Source organism: Phyllopteryx taeniolatus, chromosome 23 (genome assembly GCF_024500385.1).
Source record: "Phyllopteryx taeniolatus isolate TA_2022b chromosome 23, UOR_Ptae_1.2, whole genome shotgun sequence".
NCBI lineage: Eukaryota > Metazoa > Chordata > Actinopteri > Syngnathiformes > Syngnathidae > Phyllopteryx > Phyllopteryx taeniolatus.
The window spans coordinates 5,197,000-5,215,531 of NC_084524.1; the positions used below are offsets into that span (position 1 = coordinate 5,197,000).

Genomic DNA, 18,532 nt, shown 5'->3' on the forward strand with positions numbered 1-18,532 from the left:
AAAAACAGTGCGTTAAAAAGGGGTTGTGGACTTGATGTTCGGCATGTACTGCATCCTACATAGAAAAAAAAAAGGGTTTGTAACAATATATGTAAATAATTTATATGTAATACGAAATTAAAAAAAATAAGAGGATGAGGAAAATAACATTTTTATTTTGCAGGACAAATTTCACTTTACAATAGGTCAAGCAAAATGATACAATAGGTGTCGGGCCGAAACCTCATTCGTCCAAATTTGGTCCACTTAATGTTTTTTTCCACAAATCAATACCATTGGTCAGTTGTGTTCTTTTTACAAATGATCGACCAGTATAGTGTTGATAATGGCTTGCTCTCTTCAACGATGCCGTCTTGTTTTGAAATACACAGCTAATTTAGAAGGTCATCACTTCAATTGCGAAAAAAAAATAAAAATAATAATAATCCAGTCAAATAGATTTCAAGTTCCTCCTCCATGTCCATTGGACTGGACGAATTGACATTTTCACTGCACTCGTGTTAATCCATTGAGGCAGCAGCTGCAGCCTCCAAGCTTGATCTAACTGGGCTCCTGGCTGGTCTCCAGGGCAGGCAACTGGGACAAAAGAGCCTTCAGTTTCTCACCCAGTTCCTTGAGATCGGGCCCGTGGGTTCTGCTCATCATCGTGATCCTTCCCATAGCTCAAATAATTCAACTGCATTAAAAAAAAAAAAAAAGATACTACACACACCAATATGATAGATTGCCAAGTTTTTAGTCGCATCCTTAAAGCAAATCCATCTGGATAGTTACTGTGGCAGCAGAATACGAACAAATCCTACAACTATTTTGTAAATTTGTGCGCCAATCATTTTCACAATTGTGGACAAAGTGAACGCACAAAGCATGTTTGCGACTCTTTTTAATGCAGCAACAGATTTAGGGCTTTTCAAACTCGGCAAATGTCACATGAACACAACAGTCAGTTCCGTTTCCTAAAAGTCACACCGTTGAGATTCTTTCTGAACAAAACCAATATTTCTGCTACCTTTCATTTCAATCGTGCAGTCACCACCAAATCTTATTTCCATGAATCCTGACTTGCATGCTTTAATCAGCTGCTATTAGTTTATAGGATGACTCGAAAATGCATAATGTGTCGTTTCCTGTGAATACAAAGTTCCTATGTAACTCTTAACGTGCAATGCAGCACGACGCAGGCACACCAATAAGAACAAAAGTACATTTTTGGTTAAAAGAAGGAACAAAAAAAAAAAAAAAAAAAAAGACAGCTGAAGTTCTGCAGGCGACACAGATTAAATAGTAAAAGCTCCGATAAATCCAATAAATTAAAGATGACTTTGAACCAAATTCATCCTGTTGGCAACAGTAAAATGATTCCGGTGGCTCACTGCTAAAGTAATACACTTTAATGTGGTAAGTTGTTAACAGTTATCTATATATGTGTATATATCTGTATATTTTTGTAACTTTCAAAATCCAGAATAAAGGCACATTTAAAAAGGAAGGAGCTCCTATTTTTAAACATCTCTCAGTAACAAGACAGTCAAAAATAAAGTTAGTCTATTATGTAACACATACAACTGTAACATCACTTTGGGGATAAAATTCAATTTTTTTGGGTGAGCGTTTCCAACATCACTTTTTACTCGAATAGAGGAAAATCAGTGCATAGCATATTTCATATAATTGTCAGAAAGCAACAGATATGGCTGAACTGAATAGAAGATTCATTTGGAAAAATGACAAATAATAAGAAATGTATCATTCTGAACATACATTTCCAGAGGAGTGCTAACGGGACGAAACCGAGAGTCCGCTACTTTGCCCTACAAGTAGCCCGTCAATTAAAACCTGATTTAAAAAGCTGAAAAAGTAACAAGACACAATATGTTGGTAAGCCAGATCCCATTAGGAGTCTGTAAACTTACGTTGCGCCATGAAAGTCTGACGAACACTTCCCGTCTCATTAGAACTCGCTATCAGTTCTCCTGAACAAGACTTTAAATAAAAGAAGTAACGATCATCTTTGGCAATGACATTGAGTGTCACACCTCGCGCCCTGAATCGGGACGTCCCATCCACGGTGAAAAAAAATAAATACAAAAAAAAACAAAACAAAAAATTCACTGCATCAGACACTTCTCCTTCTGCTGTTTGGTGTACTTCCTCCGTCGCTGCTCCAGGCCTCGTTCCAGGCGCTCGTCCTCCTCCAGAGCGCTGGAGACAGAAGCGGGGCTCGATTTCACACCCGACATTTGACCAGCTGTTTCAAAATTTGTGACCCCCACCCCGCTCTCACCCTTTCTCCTTGGCGTCCATGTTGCGCACCAGTTCGTCCCGCTGGTCGACCAGTGACACCAGCTCCTGCAGCAGCAGCTGCTCCCTTCGTTTGTGCGCCAACGTCTTCTGCCACTCTGAATGTCGACACCCAAAACGACAACGAAACTGTCAACAGCTCAAGCAACAGTCCTGATTTTTTTTTTGCGGTCGACAAACCTTCAAGGGCCATTATGTCCCGTAGCTCTTTGGTTAACAGCGCAAACCTCCTTTCCAAATCGTGCTCCTCCAGCCTATCAATCACAGCACTTTTATTTCAGGATGGGCGCTGATAGCAATCACCTGATCATTTCTGAATTGATTCTTCCGTCTGCGTCACATATGGAGGGATCTTACAGCAGCTGCAGGTGATCCTGTCTTCTAATTAACGCATTCTTCTTGTTGACCAGTGTGAACCATTCCTGAATCAACCTTTCCTCCTCCGCCTTGTCACTGCCTGTTAGGGGAACACACATCACGCAGCAAGTCACACATCACGCAGGAGAAAAGAATCCTTTCCACAATGAACTGAATCGAGACTAATTACTCGTTTCCATGAGTTGTCGGAGTTTCCTCTCGACGACCGCAGCTCTGGTGTCGATGTGGTTTTGTTCCGCTTCCAGGGCTTCCATCTGACTGAGTACATACTGGCTGGGGTCCTGGATGCACACACAAGTATTTGTATTGAGTTCTGCTGGACGTGCATGGCGACGGTTCTAGCCAAAACTAACCTGGCCTTCTCGTCTTCCCACCTCGCCCAGTGTCCCTGTTGTCTCTGCAAGGCAAAACATGAACGAGCTGCCGTGTTTACACACGTTATTCGAGATGTAAAACTGAATAGACTGACCGATTGTGACACTTCCGCTGTCTTCTTGTTCCGCAACAGTCTGTAAAGTTTAAAAAAAACACGTCGGTTAAAAAGTTAATAAAATTATCGAAGCTGAATCCTGAATAGCGTCCTACCACGGATGTGTCTCCATCCTCCTCAGACGCACTCTTCCGCTGAGACCTGCGTTTCTTGACCAGATCGGCGTCTTTGACGTGAGAGAACCCACACTTGGACGCGAAGTGAGTCCTCGGCGGTGCAACCGGCGACTGAGCACCCCCAGCCCCGGATGCCTGCGCCCGTTTGTTTCTGGACGGCGGAGCTGCATCCGCATCGCCTTCGCCGTCGCGTGCTGCGCTAACGGAGCCGTTCGTCTCCAGACCGATGCCCTCCTCTTGAAGCCTCTGGGTGCAGTAGCGAACAGCGGCCTGGGGGTCCTCTTCGCTCTCCCAGTCTGCCGTGACCGCGTAGCTGGACTCCCTGGCGTCTTTCTCGATATGAAGAACGCTTAGCTCCTGGCCCATAAAATGAGTGCGAATCTGGCTGAGATACGTCATGACAATGAGGCGATCGGGCACAGTCGGCATGACCATGTCTGAAGGCTCCATCAGCCTGGAAATGCCGAGCTCGGCGAAACCATCAAAGGCCTGCCAAAGCCAGAAAAATCACAGGGTCATTGGTAAAAGGTCATTTTCAAGTTAAAATGCACTAATAATGAATTGTTAATTACCCTTTTATTGTTGTGCTTGATGTCATAGGGGTCCAATAATTCATAATTACTAAAAAAAAAAAAAAAAAAAAAAGCAAAGGAAAAATAGGATTTCAACAAGTGGTATAGAAAATGAATGGATGCAAGCAAAGTAATGATATAAATAACTATCCTGCTTAATAGTGGTAATGGTCTTTTTAAATTGTTTGTGGCTCCTTACATCTTGTCTGGGTGGAAATGATGCAAGATGGCACAAAAAGCCAGACCGTTCCTCCAGGAGGTGCTGAAGTTGGTGATCTTCAGTCCCTTGTGACCCTGAGTGACCTCCTTGCACCACTCCAGTAGAGACTGACTGGAAGTCACCAGGTTTTGACTTCCTGAAAAATTCTACCACATGGAATTTATATCACAGATAAGTCTCCGGGGTGCAAATTGTTCCGATCAATTTTGGGATCAACGTACGTCTGGAGATGCCAACCCATCTTCATGTTTTGTTGGAGTCAGTGTTTGGTGGAAACCAAGCCCTTGGGTATTATTTTTGTCCACGTGTGAACTGCTTCTATAAAAAAACAAAAAAACATAACAACAACAATGTGATATATATCCAAAATGTGCCTGAAAACTTTGCTGGAGTTCCAAACCAAAGAACTAATTAAAGTCCACACACGCACACAACACGACACTTTATGCACAAGACTTTTATTTTCTATCATTATTCTTACCCGTCTTCCTCTGAACAACCGGCGGCAACATCTACGGACAAAAAGCTGCACTCCGAGCCTTTTTTCTTCAGATCCGCTGATTTACTGCCACCGCCATCTCCTACTTGTAACCAGTCACCCTGAGCAGATGTAATCGCGCACGTGAAGGACTTATTCATCGGGACAGGCGCGTCTGTTAGGGTTCCACCTTTGACCAGTTCATCCGACTGCTTCTCCGCATCGCTCCTTTCTGCCGTGTAACGAGGTGCAAAATCCTTTCCATTGCCATGATCAATTGTAAATGAACACTTTTCAGAGGTGACAACTGAATCCAGTATTGAAGATCCGTCGTCTGCTGCCTTGTAGGAGGCGTAGGAGGTACGTGTAGCCTCTGGCTTTCGTTGAGATGAAGGACATAAGATGTCTGCAGCTGGTGCACTTTTGGAAAGAGTCGTGTCGGCTTGTTTCCTGACTCGAGGTAGCGGAACAGGGAAGCTCGCCTGCTCATTGTGGTGATTCACCTCTTGCCCAGACGTGTCAGTTATTGTGTCTGACAAGGAAGTACGTGGTGAGCAAGAAACTGCAGTATCATCTGGGAACGAACTACTGAGACGTTTCTTAACTCTTGGTTTTGCTACAGGCAAGTTTGAGGGTCGCGTTGTACCATCCTCGACATGAAGTCTGCTTTTCCTCAAGCGTACGGCTACGATTTGCTCTTTCAGTATCCTGTCGTCATGATCCAGAAGAAGGCCAGCCTGGCCTCCCGCCTGGGCCTCTTCTCCCGTGATATCGTCTGAGAAAGAACCGCTGGCACATTTCCTCACACGAGGCTTTGGGATGGGTTGCTTTCTCAAAGGACCTTTCATGCCAATCTTTTGGATAATTGACAGGGGTGCATGTTGCTCAACAGCATCTCCCTGTGGCTCTGCTTTTAATGCCACACAGCTTTCATGTTCCCTTGTTTCTAAGAAGGGTCCTTGACTAGAGGCCTGGACTGGTATAGTTGCATCTTGGTCATATTTTGTGTCTGCTATTAGATCAACCACAAAAGAACGTTGTTTGATGGTTTGGACCTTTTCGCTTCCTGGTAGAGCAGGAAGTGTTTGTTTTTCAGTGGTGACACGGTCTTTTGTTGTCAGAGATGTGCTCAGGGAATCTCTTTTTTCTACATCAGGAGGGACATTATCCATTTTTTCTTCACTGACAGTTGTGTGTAGAGAGCGAACGCTTCCATCTCCAGCGACAGCAATGCTACTACAAGAAGAGAGGGAAAGGTCCTTTACAGGTTGAGTAAGAATTATCTCACAGGAGTGGTTTGGAGCCACCTCACGAAGGACAGACAATCCATCCAAATTTTGACTGTCGTCCAGCTGCTGTAAAACGGTGGCTTGTTCTGGTTCAAATTCTATTTGTTGAATTGCTGGAACCTTTGTGTCTCGCTGAGAGGTTGTGACCTGTGCTTGTGGTTCAACCGTACAAAGATACGGATCAGCTAAGGTTTTGTCCAAGAGTATCTCTGGGTTTGGTTTGGCATCTGTCAACAGTTCACTTATTGTAGGATGTAGGGGGATTGCATCAGTGCTTGATTGCTGGGGACTTAAGGACAAGAAAGGAAATGTTTCAGAGTTTTGGAGTCTACTTTGGACTACCTTTGTACGCCATGCAGCACAATAAGGAAACTGACAATTGCCATCTGTTCACCTTGCAAAACATTGTCATTTTTCAACTCCAAATCACAATACCGGTCAGTGCTAAGAACTTTCAAGCAGCACAAGAGAATGAGTAGCACACTTCCACACCGTGCAATTATACACGAGCAGTAGGTGGAATATTATTCAGAAACACTCACCCAGGATCGAATTTGGACGAGGTTTCGACCTCATTTTGTTTGGCATTCTGGTGACTTACTGACAAACTGTCAATGCACACTGACGTGTTTGCGGAGTTCTGCTCACTTGTATGACATTGATCACACAAAACCTCCTGTTTCTCATGTTGAACGTCCATTGACAGCTCAGTAATATCTGCAGCGGTCAGCGGTGGCCATTTCTTCATACTCACACAAACCAAAAACCCATCATCACCATCTGAAGGTGGTGATGGCAGTACCACTTGATCCTCTCCCAGGCGATTGTCCTCAAACTGCTCAGCTAAAGGAATGACCTTGCCTATTTCCTCACGATAAGGTAAGTCTTCACGTGAGGAGATTACAGTCTGTTCTCTTGGAGGCAAAGCCGAGTCGGCCTTCAGTTGGACTTCATTCTCAGACACCGCTGAACTGGATGGCCCCAAAATGGACGCTACTGTTTCATAACTGTGAAAAATGTGATAATTTCAGTCAGCGAGAGCTAAGGGGCAACGCGCAAAACTAATAAATGCGAATGATAAACATGCAGCATAGAATTAAGGATCGGTCAGCTGTGAAAACAAGCATCTCTATTCAGGAATAGGAGAGGTCCAATCAAATGTCTGCGTTGGCATGCTCTTCATTCCAAGCCACTTACCCTTTATGGAAAACACCCACAATAGTTTGTACTATTCCAGGAGTCGCGTCCTCATTTGCTGATGGCGAAGATTCTCTCGGTTTTTCAATCGTTCCCTCTACCTCCAGTAATTCCCAGCCTAAGATGACATCGGGCTCCGATGTGTCCCCATCTTTCGTCTGTGTTTGGGCCTCCTCTGCTGCTACTCTATTTGTTAAGCTGAAGATCCAAATTCACAGGGCTTTCAATGCTGTTATCCACATAAATCACGCAGCAACATAATACGTCGATTTTGGTTACATGTATGATCGAGGCAGTCCATGTTAGGGTCACAGCAGAACACATGCAGTGGGTTCCTTCACTTACTCATTATCTAATGAAGGTTCGGTGCTGTGACTTGTAATGCCGCTGTATCTACCCTCTGTTATAAAAGCAAAGAGTGTAAAATTCAAGGACGAATCAATCACAAGGAAAGGAGAAGGTGACCCCAATGTTTACTGTGGAAATATCTCACCAGATGCAAGTGCTCTGCTGGTACCACTGCCATGAATGACTTCTGGGTGATTTGGCAACACAGTGGCAGCAGGCAACTGGTGAGTTTTGTTCCATGTTGTATTCAGGACAGAAATGCTTGGTAATCCAGGAATTTTAGTCTGATGCGAACATGATGGCGCTATTAATACCATGTGCTTAATTTCTTCATGTTGATAATTTTCAAGGGATTCAGTAATGAGAAACGTCTTGCACTTCTGCAGGTCCACACACAAGGTCTTCTTGCACGAGTAATGGTTTTGTGTATTCAAAGGTTCAAAGCTAAGCATCCTTGCTGATGGGAAACCAGGTGTACAGGAAACACATGGAGCAGTTGAGTATAAGCTGACAATTTCTGGTGGTTTGTTCGGAATGGGAGCAGACGGAAATCCACGGAGTCTCGCCTTTTTGGGGCATGATGTTATCATTTTTGCCATACTGCTCCCGTTTTGCTTCTGTCCAGCAAGTGTTACAATCTTCTCTGCGCACTTTCTCTGAGGTGTTCTTATGACAGGGTTTCTTTCATGTAGCCACCCTACAATTGGGGTTGTAGGAACGGATGCAAATCCTTTAAGACATGAAGACCTTGGGCAGCAAGGTACCAATTTGATGATGTTCGGTTCAACCTTGGATTTGGTTTGAGGTGCTGAGGGAAGCCCTTGGATTTTGGATGCTTCTGGACAAGAAGGTGCAATGGCAAACATGTCGTTTGCTTTGTCTTGGTCGACTGGCAAACAGTTAATTTTTACCTTTATGTTCTTTTGTGGTTTGCGAATCAATGAACCCTGCTTAGCAATCCATCTTTTCTTGTTATCTTCAATTGATGAGAATCCAAGAACAGTAGAAACTTGAGGGCACAAAGGAAGCAGGTTTACTATATTTGAGCAATAATATAGCTCTCTGGGATGTGGATTGGATGGGATGCCAGTTATACATGATGCTTTAGGACAAGATGGTACAAGAGAATTCATGTTTTTCCATTTAATTTTGTGCTCATTTGTCATGTCCCGTATGAAGCCCTTATTGGCCTCCTCCTTCGACAATGACTCATTTCCCATCACCCATCCAATGCTCTCACTTTCATCAACTGATGCAAAACCGGGAATGTTTGAAACACGGGAGCATAATGTATAGAGGCTTATAATATTTGGTGCACAATATGCAGTTGTTGGTGTTGGATGAGTGGGGAATCCTGGTGTCAATGCCTCTTTTGGACAGGACGGTACAAGGGAAGCCATTGTCTTCATTGCTCTCTCGTCTTTGTGAAACCTTCCAATCAACGATGTCTTCCTTTCAGCCGTTCTGGGCTGAAGGAGTCGCTTTCTGTTGACGGTCCATTCTCTTGTGTCATCAAGTGATGCGAATCCCGGGATTCGTGACGCTTTTGAACATGACCTCGACAGATGAACCATACCGGGCTCATCGAGTTGATCAGCTGTCAAGCGTCTCGGTTGTTGCACAGAAGGACAACCAGGAATGCTGGATTCTTTTGGACAACACTGAAGAAGCAAACTAGCTCCTTTCAAATATTTGTGCATTTTGTCGTTCTCCAGTATTAATTCAGACCCATTTTTATTTCCTCTCTTCCATAATGAGTGGTGAATTCCAATAATGTCCCAGTCTCTGGTGTCAGCGTTGAGCAAAGATGGAATACCAGCAATGCTGGATGTGGCCGGAAGGGATGGCAGGAGGTTGATCGTATTTGACATGTCGAAGATGACTGTAGGTGTCAAAGCAGATGGAATTCCAGAAATACACACACGTTTAGGACAAGCTAAGGTTAATAATGCCATGGTTTTCATTTCGTCATTGATGGGGATATCTTTAATTGTGACAGTCTTCCCTGCCTTCTTAAAAAGTATCTCAGGCTGAGGTAACCAAGAAATAGAATTGACTTCACTCAAAGATGGTGTACCGTGAATAGACGACTCACTTGGGCAACAGGGATGCATATCCACCATACTCCGATTCCAACATTCACTGGATTGTTTAGTGTCACAGTCAAGTATGGCCATCATACTTCTCATCGCAGTCTTCACTTCATCATCAGAGGAGGAACTTGTGAACGAGACCGACGACAGTGGATTGAGAATTTCTTCAGTAGTCGCCACATCGCCAGTAAACTCTGTCGATGCCTTTGGTAGATCCTCACATAGACTGATCCTTTCTGTGGGATATTGCTCTAGTACCTCCTGCCCAGGAACACTTTCCATTTGGCATGATGGCTGCACTGAAACCATGTTTTCATTTCTAAGGATCAGGAAAATACAAGGTGAATTACAGAATAATTATTCAAGTATATATGGTACAGTTCTTGCAAGCTAGGATCAGTGCACCTCAATCTATCAGTGAGAAAACAATCAAATCAAAGTGACAGCACACAACGCTAGAGAAATGCCACCGTCGTCGACACACACATTCCCTGGACACAGATTATATGATCTGTATGGTCTTGTCAGTATTCAACCAATACCCATTATTTTGTGCAAAATTCTCCACAGTTCAAAACATCCTCATCTCATGTGACACCAAAATTTCCCAATCCATTGTGTAATTTTTTTTTTTTTTTTTTTTTACATCTCATGTCATGTTAGCCTCTAAATGCATCGCAAATGCAAATTCAGTCAATCTATGTTTCGTGCAAGCACGACATGCCATTTTTCTGTTACTTTGCAAAGCCATTCAACCCACCTCTTATCTGACAGTGACATGTCAGTGATTAAATGTGGTATTCGGCCATCTGTGTTTCTGAAATCATTTAAAAGCAAATGCTTAAAAAAACAAACCTTCTGACCTTTGACGGTACCACAAACATCATGAAGTAACTCACCCGCGTTTTAGAGCAGTTATTTTTTCCTCAGTTGCCACCATCAAACCATGCTCATCTTCACTCATCTCCAAAGGTGATTCCATGTCCAAATCGTTTGAAATAGCGATTGGTGTCACCAAAAGTGGTGGTCTAATTGAACACTCTGCTTGCACTAAAAAGTGCGAAGTACTTGATTGCATCCCCAGCAGGGAAGCTGTCTTTGGACAAGATGGAACAATATTTACCATATTTGCAAGTTTTTCCTCAGAGTCTGTTATTCCGGAGTCAACTGTAAGTTTTAGGGAGAGGGGTGCTTTCAGTGTATCGTGATGAGGGAAGTGTGGCAACGTCATCAACATAGCCCATAGACCTATGTTGTCATCAGAGAGTTTTGAGGGGAAACCCACAATGCTTGACTGTCTCGGGCAACACGGCAGCAACTGTACCATGCTTTGATGATTTGTTTCTTCTGCATCAACAGTTAGGAGTGGCAAGGCAGAAGAAAATCCAAAGTTCAGTGCTTCTCGGGAACAGTACGGCAGCATACTGACCATCATTTCTCGGTCCTTGGAGGAGATCTGATCAAATCTAGAATCTGAGACTGCTACCGACCTTGTAGTGACTGGGTTCTTCCAAAGTGTCCCCCATTCCACACACCAACCGTGATATTCTCTTGAATGATCCTTTCCAGGTAAACCTAGAATTCTACCATGTTTTGGGAAAGTGGTAATGGATTTGAACATGTTGGGGGCTTCTTTCATCAAAACGTGACTTTTACCAACTTTGGAGGGAACTCCATAAACGATAGAGTGTCTTGGACAAGGTGGCAACATGGACACCATAACTCGAACGACTGTCTTCTCTTTCAAAGAAATCTTGCACTTACGCATTACTGACATTCTTTTTGGGTTGTCCAATGCTTTTCCCCACAATGACCTTCTGTCAACCTTCCATGCTGCTCTACCAGACCCACTGGGGAATCTGGAGGCGATTCCACTAACTCTGGAATGTCCTGGACATGTATTCATCATATTTGCAATATTTTCTGACCTGTTAGATTTTACTGATGGGAAGCCAGATGTACAGGCTTGCAGCGGACACGAGGACACAATGCATACCATGTTACGAACCCAATCGCAATCAATAGCAAAGACGTCTTCCAGATGTGTTGTAACGGCATACTTCCGCGATGGCTGTAGCAGAAAGCTATCTTTTACCCACTGAGGTTTGGTATAGTTTCTAGCTGGCATTCCAGGAACTATAGATTCTTTTGCACAACTTGACACAAATGTGACCACGGTTGGTTCTTTAGCTGATTTGCTTTGTTTCTGTGCTGATGGAAACCCAGGGACCTTGGCGTTCTCAGGGCAGGACGGAGTAATATTTGGGCATGAGGGCACTGATGTCATAGGGCTTGATGTCACCACACATTCCTTCCCTAAGTGCTTCGCTAACAAAATAGAACTGCCCTTACCCAAATTCCAAAGGTCACTCGCAACACAAACTGGATCCTGAGACGGTAAACCAATAACATTGTTTTTTCTCGGGCAAGTATACAAAAGGTTAGCCATGTTACCATTTTGACCTGGAGCAGAAGGGAAACCATAAGTGCAAGCTTTCTGTGGACAAGAAGATAGCATATTTACCATGGCTTTGTGATGTTCTTTGCTCTCATGTGAACCGTCCTCAACGACAACACATTGAGATCTCATTTGTTTGCAAGAAAATGATTTCCTCAAACTCAGCCAGTCATCTTCCTGTCTTGTCCTTCCAAGCGTTTCTTTAAAAGGCATGCCTGCAATCACTGTGCATTCTGGACATGGAGGAAGAAGACTGGTCATACTTGAATGGCTCAAAGCTTCCTTAAATGGTGCATTGGGAAATCCAAGAACTCTTGTACTTCTAGGACATGTTAGCCATACCAGTTTGGTCATATTCATGTCACTAACAGCTTGTTGCTGGACACGACGCAAGTCTGAATAAATGGGTAAGGGCGGTTTTTTTGTGCGTAACGACAGGAACAACGCACTCAAATGATCGGAACAAGCTCCAACTTCTGACTGATGGCGAGCTGGAATGCCAGGAACATTTGAACGCTGAGGACAAGCTGACTGTAACTGTGTCATACTAGGCTCTTTCAATGTCACTCCAGGCTGTAACTTGGGTGGTAAGTCTGATAGAGTTTGGGGAGAACCGTCTTTTGAACACAGCGGACCAAGTTCTACCTTAGATGTATACGTGTGTGCTTTCTCTGCACTTTGTGGAAGACTCTCTGCAACTTGATTTCTTCCATATACTATGTTGTCAGTAGACACGGTATTAGCTTCCACTTGTAGTAACATGTTGGTTCCTGGCTGTTGTCCTGAGACAAACCCAAAGTGTGAGTCAAATCCTGAAGAGCTGCACCGTATTTCCTTGTCGGTGATGGGCATTAAACCAGCAGGGTTGATTTTTCGCTTCTCCTCTGAACTTTTTACTTCGGAAAATTCTCCTAAAACGTCATCCGGTATCTTTTTCATCAACACTGACGTGGAAGTACAGTTGTCCAACTTTTCGTCTGTGAAACAAGTTGTCACTGAGACAGTCTTGTGCTCATTTCTGAAGGAGTAGGGGGTGGCAAAACAAACGCGTGTCAGAAAAAGAACTACTTGGCAAAGTTCGAAAGGTCACTTTGAATTTCACTTACCCCAAAGCTTCTTTTCCTATCTCCCCTTTCCCATTTGTAGTCATTTGAGGACAGTGCGTCATAGGGGTCTGAAAATCTGAGGATGTATGTTGGGGACCGTCTGAAAACGGGGCCACAGGCTTTGCCTTGGCAACTTGACTCCCTAATTGAATGGACATCTTTGACAAGTGGCTTAGTGGTTTGACAAGAGACGTCCTTGCAAGGCTTAACTCTGTATGATCCATCTGTGCTTTGGGCATCTCAAAATACTTTGGCTCTTGAGCTGAGGGCGCTCTGGGGCTAAGGGGCAGAAGAGAGGCCATACTCTCAGGTCTGAAGGACAAACAAATAGAAATCCACCAATGAGGGTGGGAGGTGACGAGACAACCGGAGGCTGATTTTTACCTATTATACTGAACTATAATAAGGCTACCATTTGCAACTACGTTACCGAAATCAGAACCATCATTAATCCATTCGTGCAATGAACACCCCTGCATCACTCAGAACGCACAATAACGGATACAAGGCAGCCTTTTTACTCACCCTGCGGACGCTTTGACAACTTTGATTCCAAATAATGCATCCCTAGCCCCAGATGCTAAGCCCTGGCCGGCAGCGACTTTGGGATCAGGACCTGAACAAAATAAATTCAACAAAGTATTTCTTTTGTAATGCCCTGACACCCTATTTCCCCCCTGATGCTTACTTGTGGGTGTTGTACACTGCTGCCCCTCTTCACTCAGTGTGCTCAACTGTCTCTGGAATTCTAGACGGAAGACAAAAGATTGACATCACAATCTACCTGGATATAAAAATGTTTGTACACCGACAGCACACTGTTGGTTACGTTTGCCACTGTAAAAAGTCAAAGCAGTTAATCACAATACTCAACGACAACTGGAAATGTGCTCTTTTTTTTTTTTTTTTTTTATTTTTTTTTTTTTTTTACTGTGTACCTGCATTTTGGCCACTTGGGGAGTCAATGTGGAATAAATGAGTCTGAAAAGGAGGAAGAGAAGAGAAAGGACCTATGGAGGGACACGAGCGGGTGTCAGTTATACCGACAGGTGCCGGGGCTCTCCGCGGAAGAGCAAATCCAGAACGCCCCCCGTGTTTTTGCTGGAAAGGAGGGCCAACGACGGGCAGGCAGGATGAAGCTGACAAGGAGGATGGTGGGAAAATGGGAAGAGGGGAAATAGAGGGAAGGAATTTCATGACTCTGAACCCAAAGTACGCTGGCAAAACATATTTCAGAATGATATTGTTGGCTAATGTTCAAAACATTTGAACAAACAAAGTGCCACATTTTTTGCCATTATCGTACAATAAATATTCCCCGAGCAGAATGTCACACAACAATGGAATCTATTAGCTTGAATAGGAACTATAAATATAACGGATGTGCTATAATATTGATCTGATCAGAAAGGTGTTTGGATCCGCTCAAGCGCAGCATTACATGGCATGTCTATTCTCTGTCTTTTGGGCGCCACAGCAGGCCGCCCGGGATCGTCCACAGACGGATGTAGGAACTCGGGGGAGAGAGCGGGCTGTGCGAGAGGGACTTGACATTTAGGAGGCCTCCATTCAGTCTGCCAGGAAGCTGGGCAAAAGAGAAAGAAAGGGGGAGGAAAAAAGGCAAGGAAGGAGAGGGAGGTGTGGTGGGAAAAATGGCTCCGAACGCATCCTCATGGCCTACGCTGTACCTGTCTCTGGGGCGGAGGGGAGACTGGTGGGTCTGGTTCGCGTCTCCACCACCTGAGGCTTTCTGGGAGCAGTGGGGCGCAGAGGAAATGGAGGACAGGCGCTGAGTGGAGCTGAGGAAGCAGGTGAATGAAGGGAAGGAGCTGAGAAACAAAAGATAGAAAAGTGTAGAAAAAAGAGGAGAGAACGTGCGCCTGTGTTTTACCTGTTTGCGAGCTACTTGTTAAGGCGGAAGGGACGGAAGAGGACTCAGGCGGTGAATAGCAGAGGGCTTTAGAGGGACTGAAGGTGGGGAGAGCCTGGGCATCTCCTTTAGTGGGAGGCCCTCTGGCAGCTGACACGGGCCAGCAAAGTTTTAGGAGGAAGACAAAACACAAGGAAAGCGTTCACGTTAGTAAACCAACTCATGTTGCCACGGCATGTTTGCTGCTTTTACTCAGAATACGAGAAGAATTCCCTCTTAGGTCTTCCATTCAAGGTGTCTATACACTGTATGCACACACCAAAAACAAACAAACAAACAAACAAAGAAAACTGCATCATCTGCGTGAACATCTCTAGAGCGATACCTGATCCAGAACCAGGCTGGAAAATTTTGGGAAGTGCCGGAGGGTGAGCTTGTGTGAAGGCTGGCAGTGAGTAGGCATAGAGGGAGGGCTGGGTCTGATGGGTGGGCGTCGGGATGGGCGGGTGCTGGGGTTCGGGCACAACAGGCCGAGATGCAACAGAGATGGAAGCGCAAGCGCCCGAGGACCTCGTGCGACCCATCTCTGTGCTCGCTGGGTGAAAGGAAAGGAAAAAAGAATGGAGCTTGAAGTGAAACATGCAAGATGAGTATGAGTGAGGAGTGTGAAGCCAGAAAATGGAAATGGATTTTTGTTAAGTTATACAATTTGGGACAGATTCGGTTGCAGGCCTCCAAGCCAGGTCACGTATTCTTGCTGCAGAAGAAACACAGAGAAAGGTCAAGACAGAAAGATGAAGTGAAAGATGAATGAAAAGAGGAAATGTAAGTCTACTTGGTTGCTATTTTAGTTGACATTCACTCACTTCCTTGTTGTCAGGCCTCAATGTGTTTGTGGAAGAAGGAAGACGTCTTACCAGCGGCAGGCGTCGCTTGTCCAGATCCGAAGCTCGCCCTCCTTTCCTCGCCCACTTCCTCGTCACTGTCGTTAAAATCGGCCAGATTGCCGACGTCGCTCTGCTTGAAACTCATCAGACTGGCCAAACTCTGCATGTCCTCGTCGCTGTCGAAACCAGAAAGAATAAATAAACTCCGCCGTACATAAGAAGAACGGCGCTGCGGCAGAGTTGTTTACTCACGTGGCTTTTCCCTCCTTCAGGAAGACGCAGGACAAGTTCAGCTTGAGCGTGGCCTCTTTCACTTTCACCGACAGAGGTTTCAACTTGAGCGTCAGTTCGTAGTGTGCCGGCGTGGCGCTGGCATACTTCTTCATGTTGATGTCAGCTGAGGCCAACACCTTCCTCCGCCCTTTTGTCTCCTGACAGGTCCAAAGAAAGGAAGAACATCAACCCGAGCACTGAGGGTAAACTCTGAGTTAAGACTCACATTTTCAAGAACAAAAGTCCAATCTTTGTCCTCAAACTCCTCTGCAGTCGGCTCCTATGGAAAGAACAATAGACGGGCGCCTTAGCAATTCTGTCTGCCCACAGTGATGTTTGAGTGACGCACCAGTCCCACCTTGAAGAGTGTAACGGTGATGTCCAAACTCTCTGGGACCTGCCAAAGCACCAAACCTCTGTAGGGGTTCTGAATCCCTGGCTGCCAACTGTGGAGCTGTAAGGTGACATCGAAAGAGCTTTTGTCACAGTCACAGCCATATGTCCTCATATGCCTCAAAATTTTACTACACGTCAAATTTCAGTTTCTTTCTCACCTTCGTGCTGTGACGTCTGCTTCTTCTGATCCACACCACCCTCAGTTTGTCTGGTTGCCTGGGACCACAGAAGAGTTCACACGTTTTCAGACAAATGTGTGCACGTGAGGACCACTTATCAGCGCACCATCCAAATGAATTTTAAGCTCAAATGTTGCTGTTAACGCTTTAACAGAACGCTTCATCATTATGCGCCATAAAAAACTAATATTGTAACGCTATTGTCAGCATGTTTGTTGTGAACCATTTCTTTCATTTCATGTGTTCTTCTGTGACCGAGAGGTGATGTCGCAACTTTTCTCACAAGTCCAGGGTCAAAGCATGTGACTGGGAAGATGGAAGGCCAGCAATGTTTGGGTGTTTCCACGCATGTGTCACTGCATAACTTTACCCAAAATAGACTCTGAACCTTGCAGGGATTTAACACTAAAAGCCATCCAACACCTGCTGCACAGATTTTGTCAGCGGTGTATGATGGCGCAACATTTGGCATCCTACTAATAACAAGTCATTACAGAACCAGTATCACTGATACCAATACCGATTCTTCACTTGGAACAATATCACCAAGTCTATAAATCTGAATAAAAAAAAAAAATAATAATAAAATATCCCCTCAAGTAGTTAAAACCAAGGACAGAGTTTGGGTAAAGTAAAAACTAAACAAAAAATGCTTCATGGTCGTCATAAAAAAAATGTACCGCAAAAAAAAAACATTGTCATGTCTGGATTCTTTACATTTCTTAAATAACGCAAGAGAACAAATGGAAACCAAAATATTTTCCCCGAGTAGAGTCCTTAGAAACTACATATTAAATGTATAGTCTCTGCACTTCAATAATAACCAAATGTGTACACAATTACCACTCGCAAGTATTGCTCAATATTAACACCAATGTTAGTTTTGTTAGTGTTCTATTGTTAAAAATAATAAAAACTTTTACCTACTTACCGGGGGGCATTAGCTCAACGCAGGGGGTTTTGGGAGAGCTTTAGAAGAGTTGCGGGCTGCTACTGTGGGCTTTATCAATAAGAAATAGTGTCCTTCCACTCATTTGTGCATTTTTGGGTTACATTTATCTTGCATGCCAGATGAATCTTTTTTTTTTTTTTTTTTTTAATGGCGCATTGTGTGCCTGCACTTTGACAGAATATGACGTGACCGTAAGCAAATGAGTAATAGCTATTTTTGTTTTATTTTCATTTATCTCATCGCCAGCGACTTGAATAAGTAGATTTACACAAAGATTCATAAAGGTCAAGAAACTTTATTTGATGATTCTCTACCTAATTATTAAAGTGTATTTGTATTGATTCTTGAGGATTGGTATCGGATCGGTATCGGATCGATGTCCAATCTGTCAGTATCGAACCGAGCCTTGTTCAGCATCAACAAGACCCGGAAGTGAAGGGGCGTGTCGTCGCCTCACAACAAAAAGTAAAAGCGAATATCACAAGCCGTAAAATGTGAAAAAATTCCAATATGATTCACTGTATATCAGGGTAATAATAATAACTTTTAAAAAATGTTTTCCCTCCGATAAAAATAAAAAATGACGTATGTGGCATGTTCGTCCATTTAACAGGACGTTAACGTCAAATGGACGCGAAGCCGTTGACAAGATGTTTTAAAATAAGACTATGGTCGCGGCACTCACCATTTACTGGAGCTTTCGAGCAGCAGTTGTTGAAATGAAGCCGCGAAGTGAAACTTAGACGCCTTCTTGCCCACACGCTGAAGTCGCTTCCAAACCGAAGTCATCTTCGAAGAATTCTCTCAAACAGGCAACGAGAATGCGACATGAATGTCGGGGAGCTTCGTCTCCGTGATTCTTCCGTTACGGGGGATAGAAGGGTTGGGTGGTAGGGTTGGGTGGGCGGGGGGGGGGGGGGGGGGCACCT

The 18,532-nt window shown here is 44.2% G+C and overlaps 1 protein-coding gene across 15 annotated transcripts; it reads right to left on the reverse strand.

The window, feature by feature from the left end:
• Positions 1–135: 135 nt before the first annotated feature.
• Positions 136–18,514, reverse strand: ehbp1l1a (EH domain binding protein 1-like 1a). 15 transcript variants are annotated; one of them, XM_061764474.1, is made up of 32 exons: positions 18,289–18,514; positions 16,631–16,688; positions 16,435–16,530; positions 16,303–16,356; positions 16,056–16,234; positions 15,834–15,979; positions 15,623–15,673; positions 15,302–15,511; positions 14,938–15,066; positions 14,735–14,845; positions 14,488–14,631; positions 13,985–14,185; positions 13,735–13,794; positions 13,572–13,662; positions 10,243–10,299; positions 9,485–9,801; positions 7,535–9,271; positions 7,387–7,441; positions 7,042–7,239; positions 6,387–6,851; positions 4,559–6,133; positions 4,299–4,395; positions 4,057–4,223; positions 3,858–3,906; positions 3,265–3,774; positions 3,149–3,188; positions 3,033–3,076; positions 2,849–2,960; positions 2,659–2,758; positions 2,482–2,555; positions 2,285–2,399; positions 136–2,202 (listed from the first exon to the last, which is right to left on the reverse strand). In XM_061764474.1, exons 1-32 carry the CDS (start codon positions 18,390–18,392, stop codon positions 2,109–2,111), a joined length of 7,440 nt encoding a protein of 2,479 aa, XP_061620458.1. In that variant the 5' UTR covers positions 18,393–18,514; the 3' UTR covers positions 136–2,108. The 15 variants fall into 15 exon arrangements, with proteins under 15 accessions (XP_061620458.1, XP_061620457.1, XP_061620460.1 ...); XM_061764473.1 differs by having other exon boundaries at positions 14,735–14,875; XM_061764476.1 differs by lacking the exon at positions 15,623–15,673 and having other exon boundaries at positions 14,735–14,875.
• Between the last annotated feature and the right edge of the window lie 18 nt (positions 18,515–18,532).

Coding starts and splice junctions, on each gene's coding strand:
- ehbp1l1a (XM_061764473.1), bottom strand. CDS start 18,392: ATGACTTCGGTTTGGAAGCGACTTCAGCGTGTGGGCAAGAAGGCGTCT. Junction 14,876..14,937: donor AACAAGTAGCTCGCAAACAG/GTAAAACACAGG, acceptor TTTGTTTCTCAG/CTCCTTCCCTTCATTCACCT. Junction 13,795..13,984: donor CCCAAGTGGCCAAAATGCAG/GTACACAGTAAA, acceptor TCTTCCGTCTAG/AATTCCAGAGACAGTTGAGC.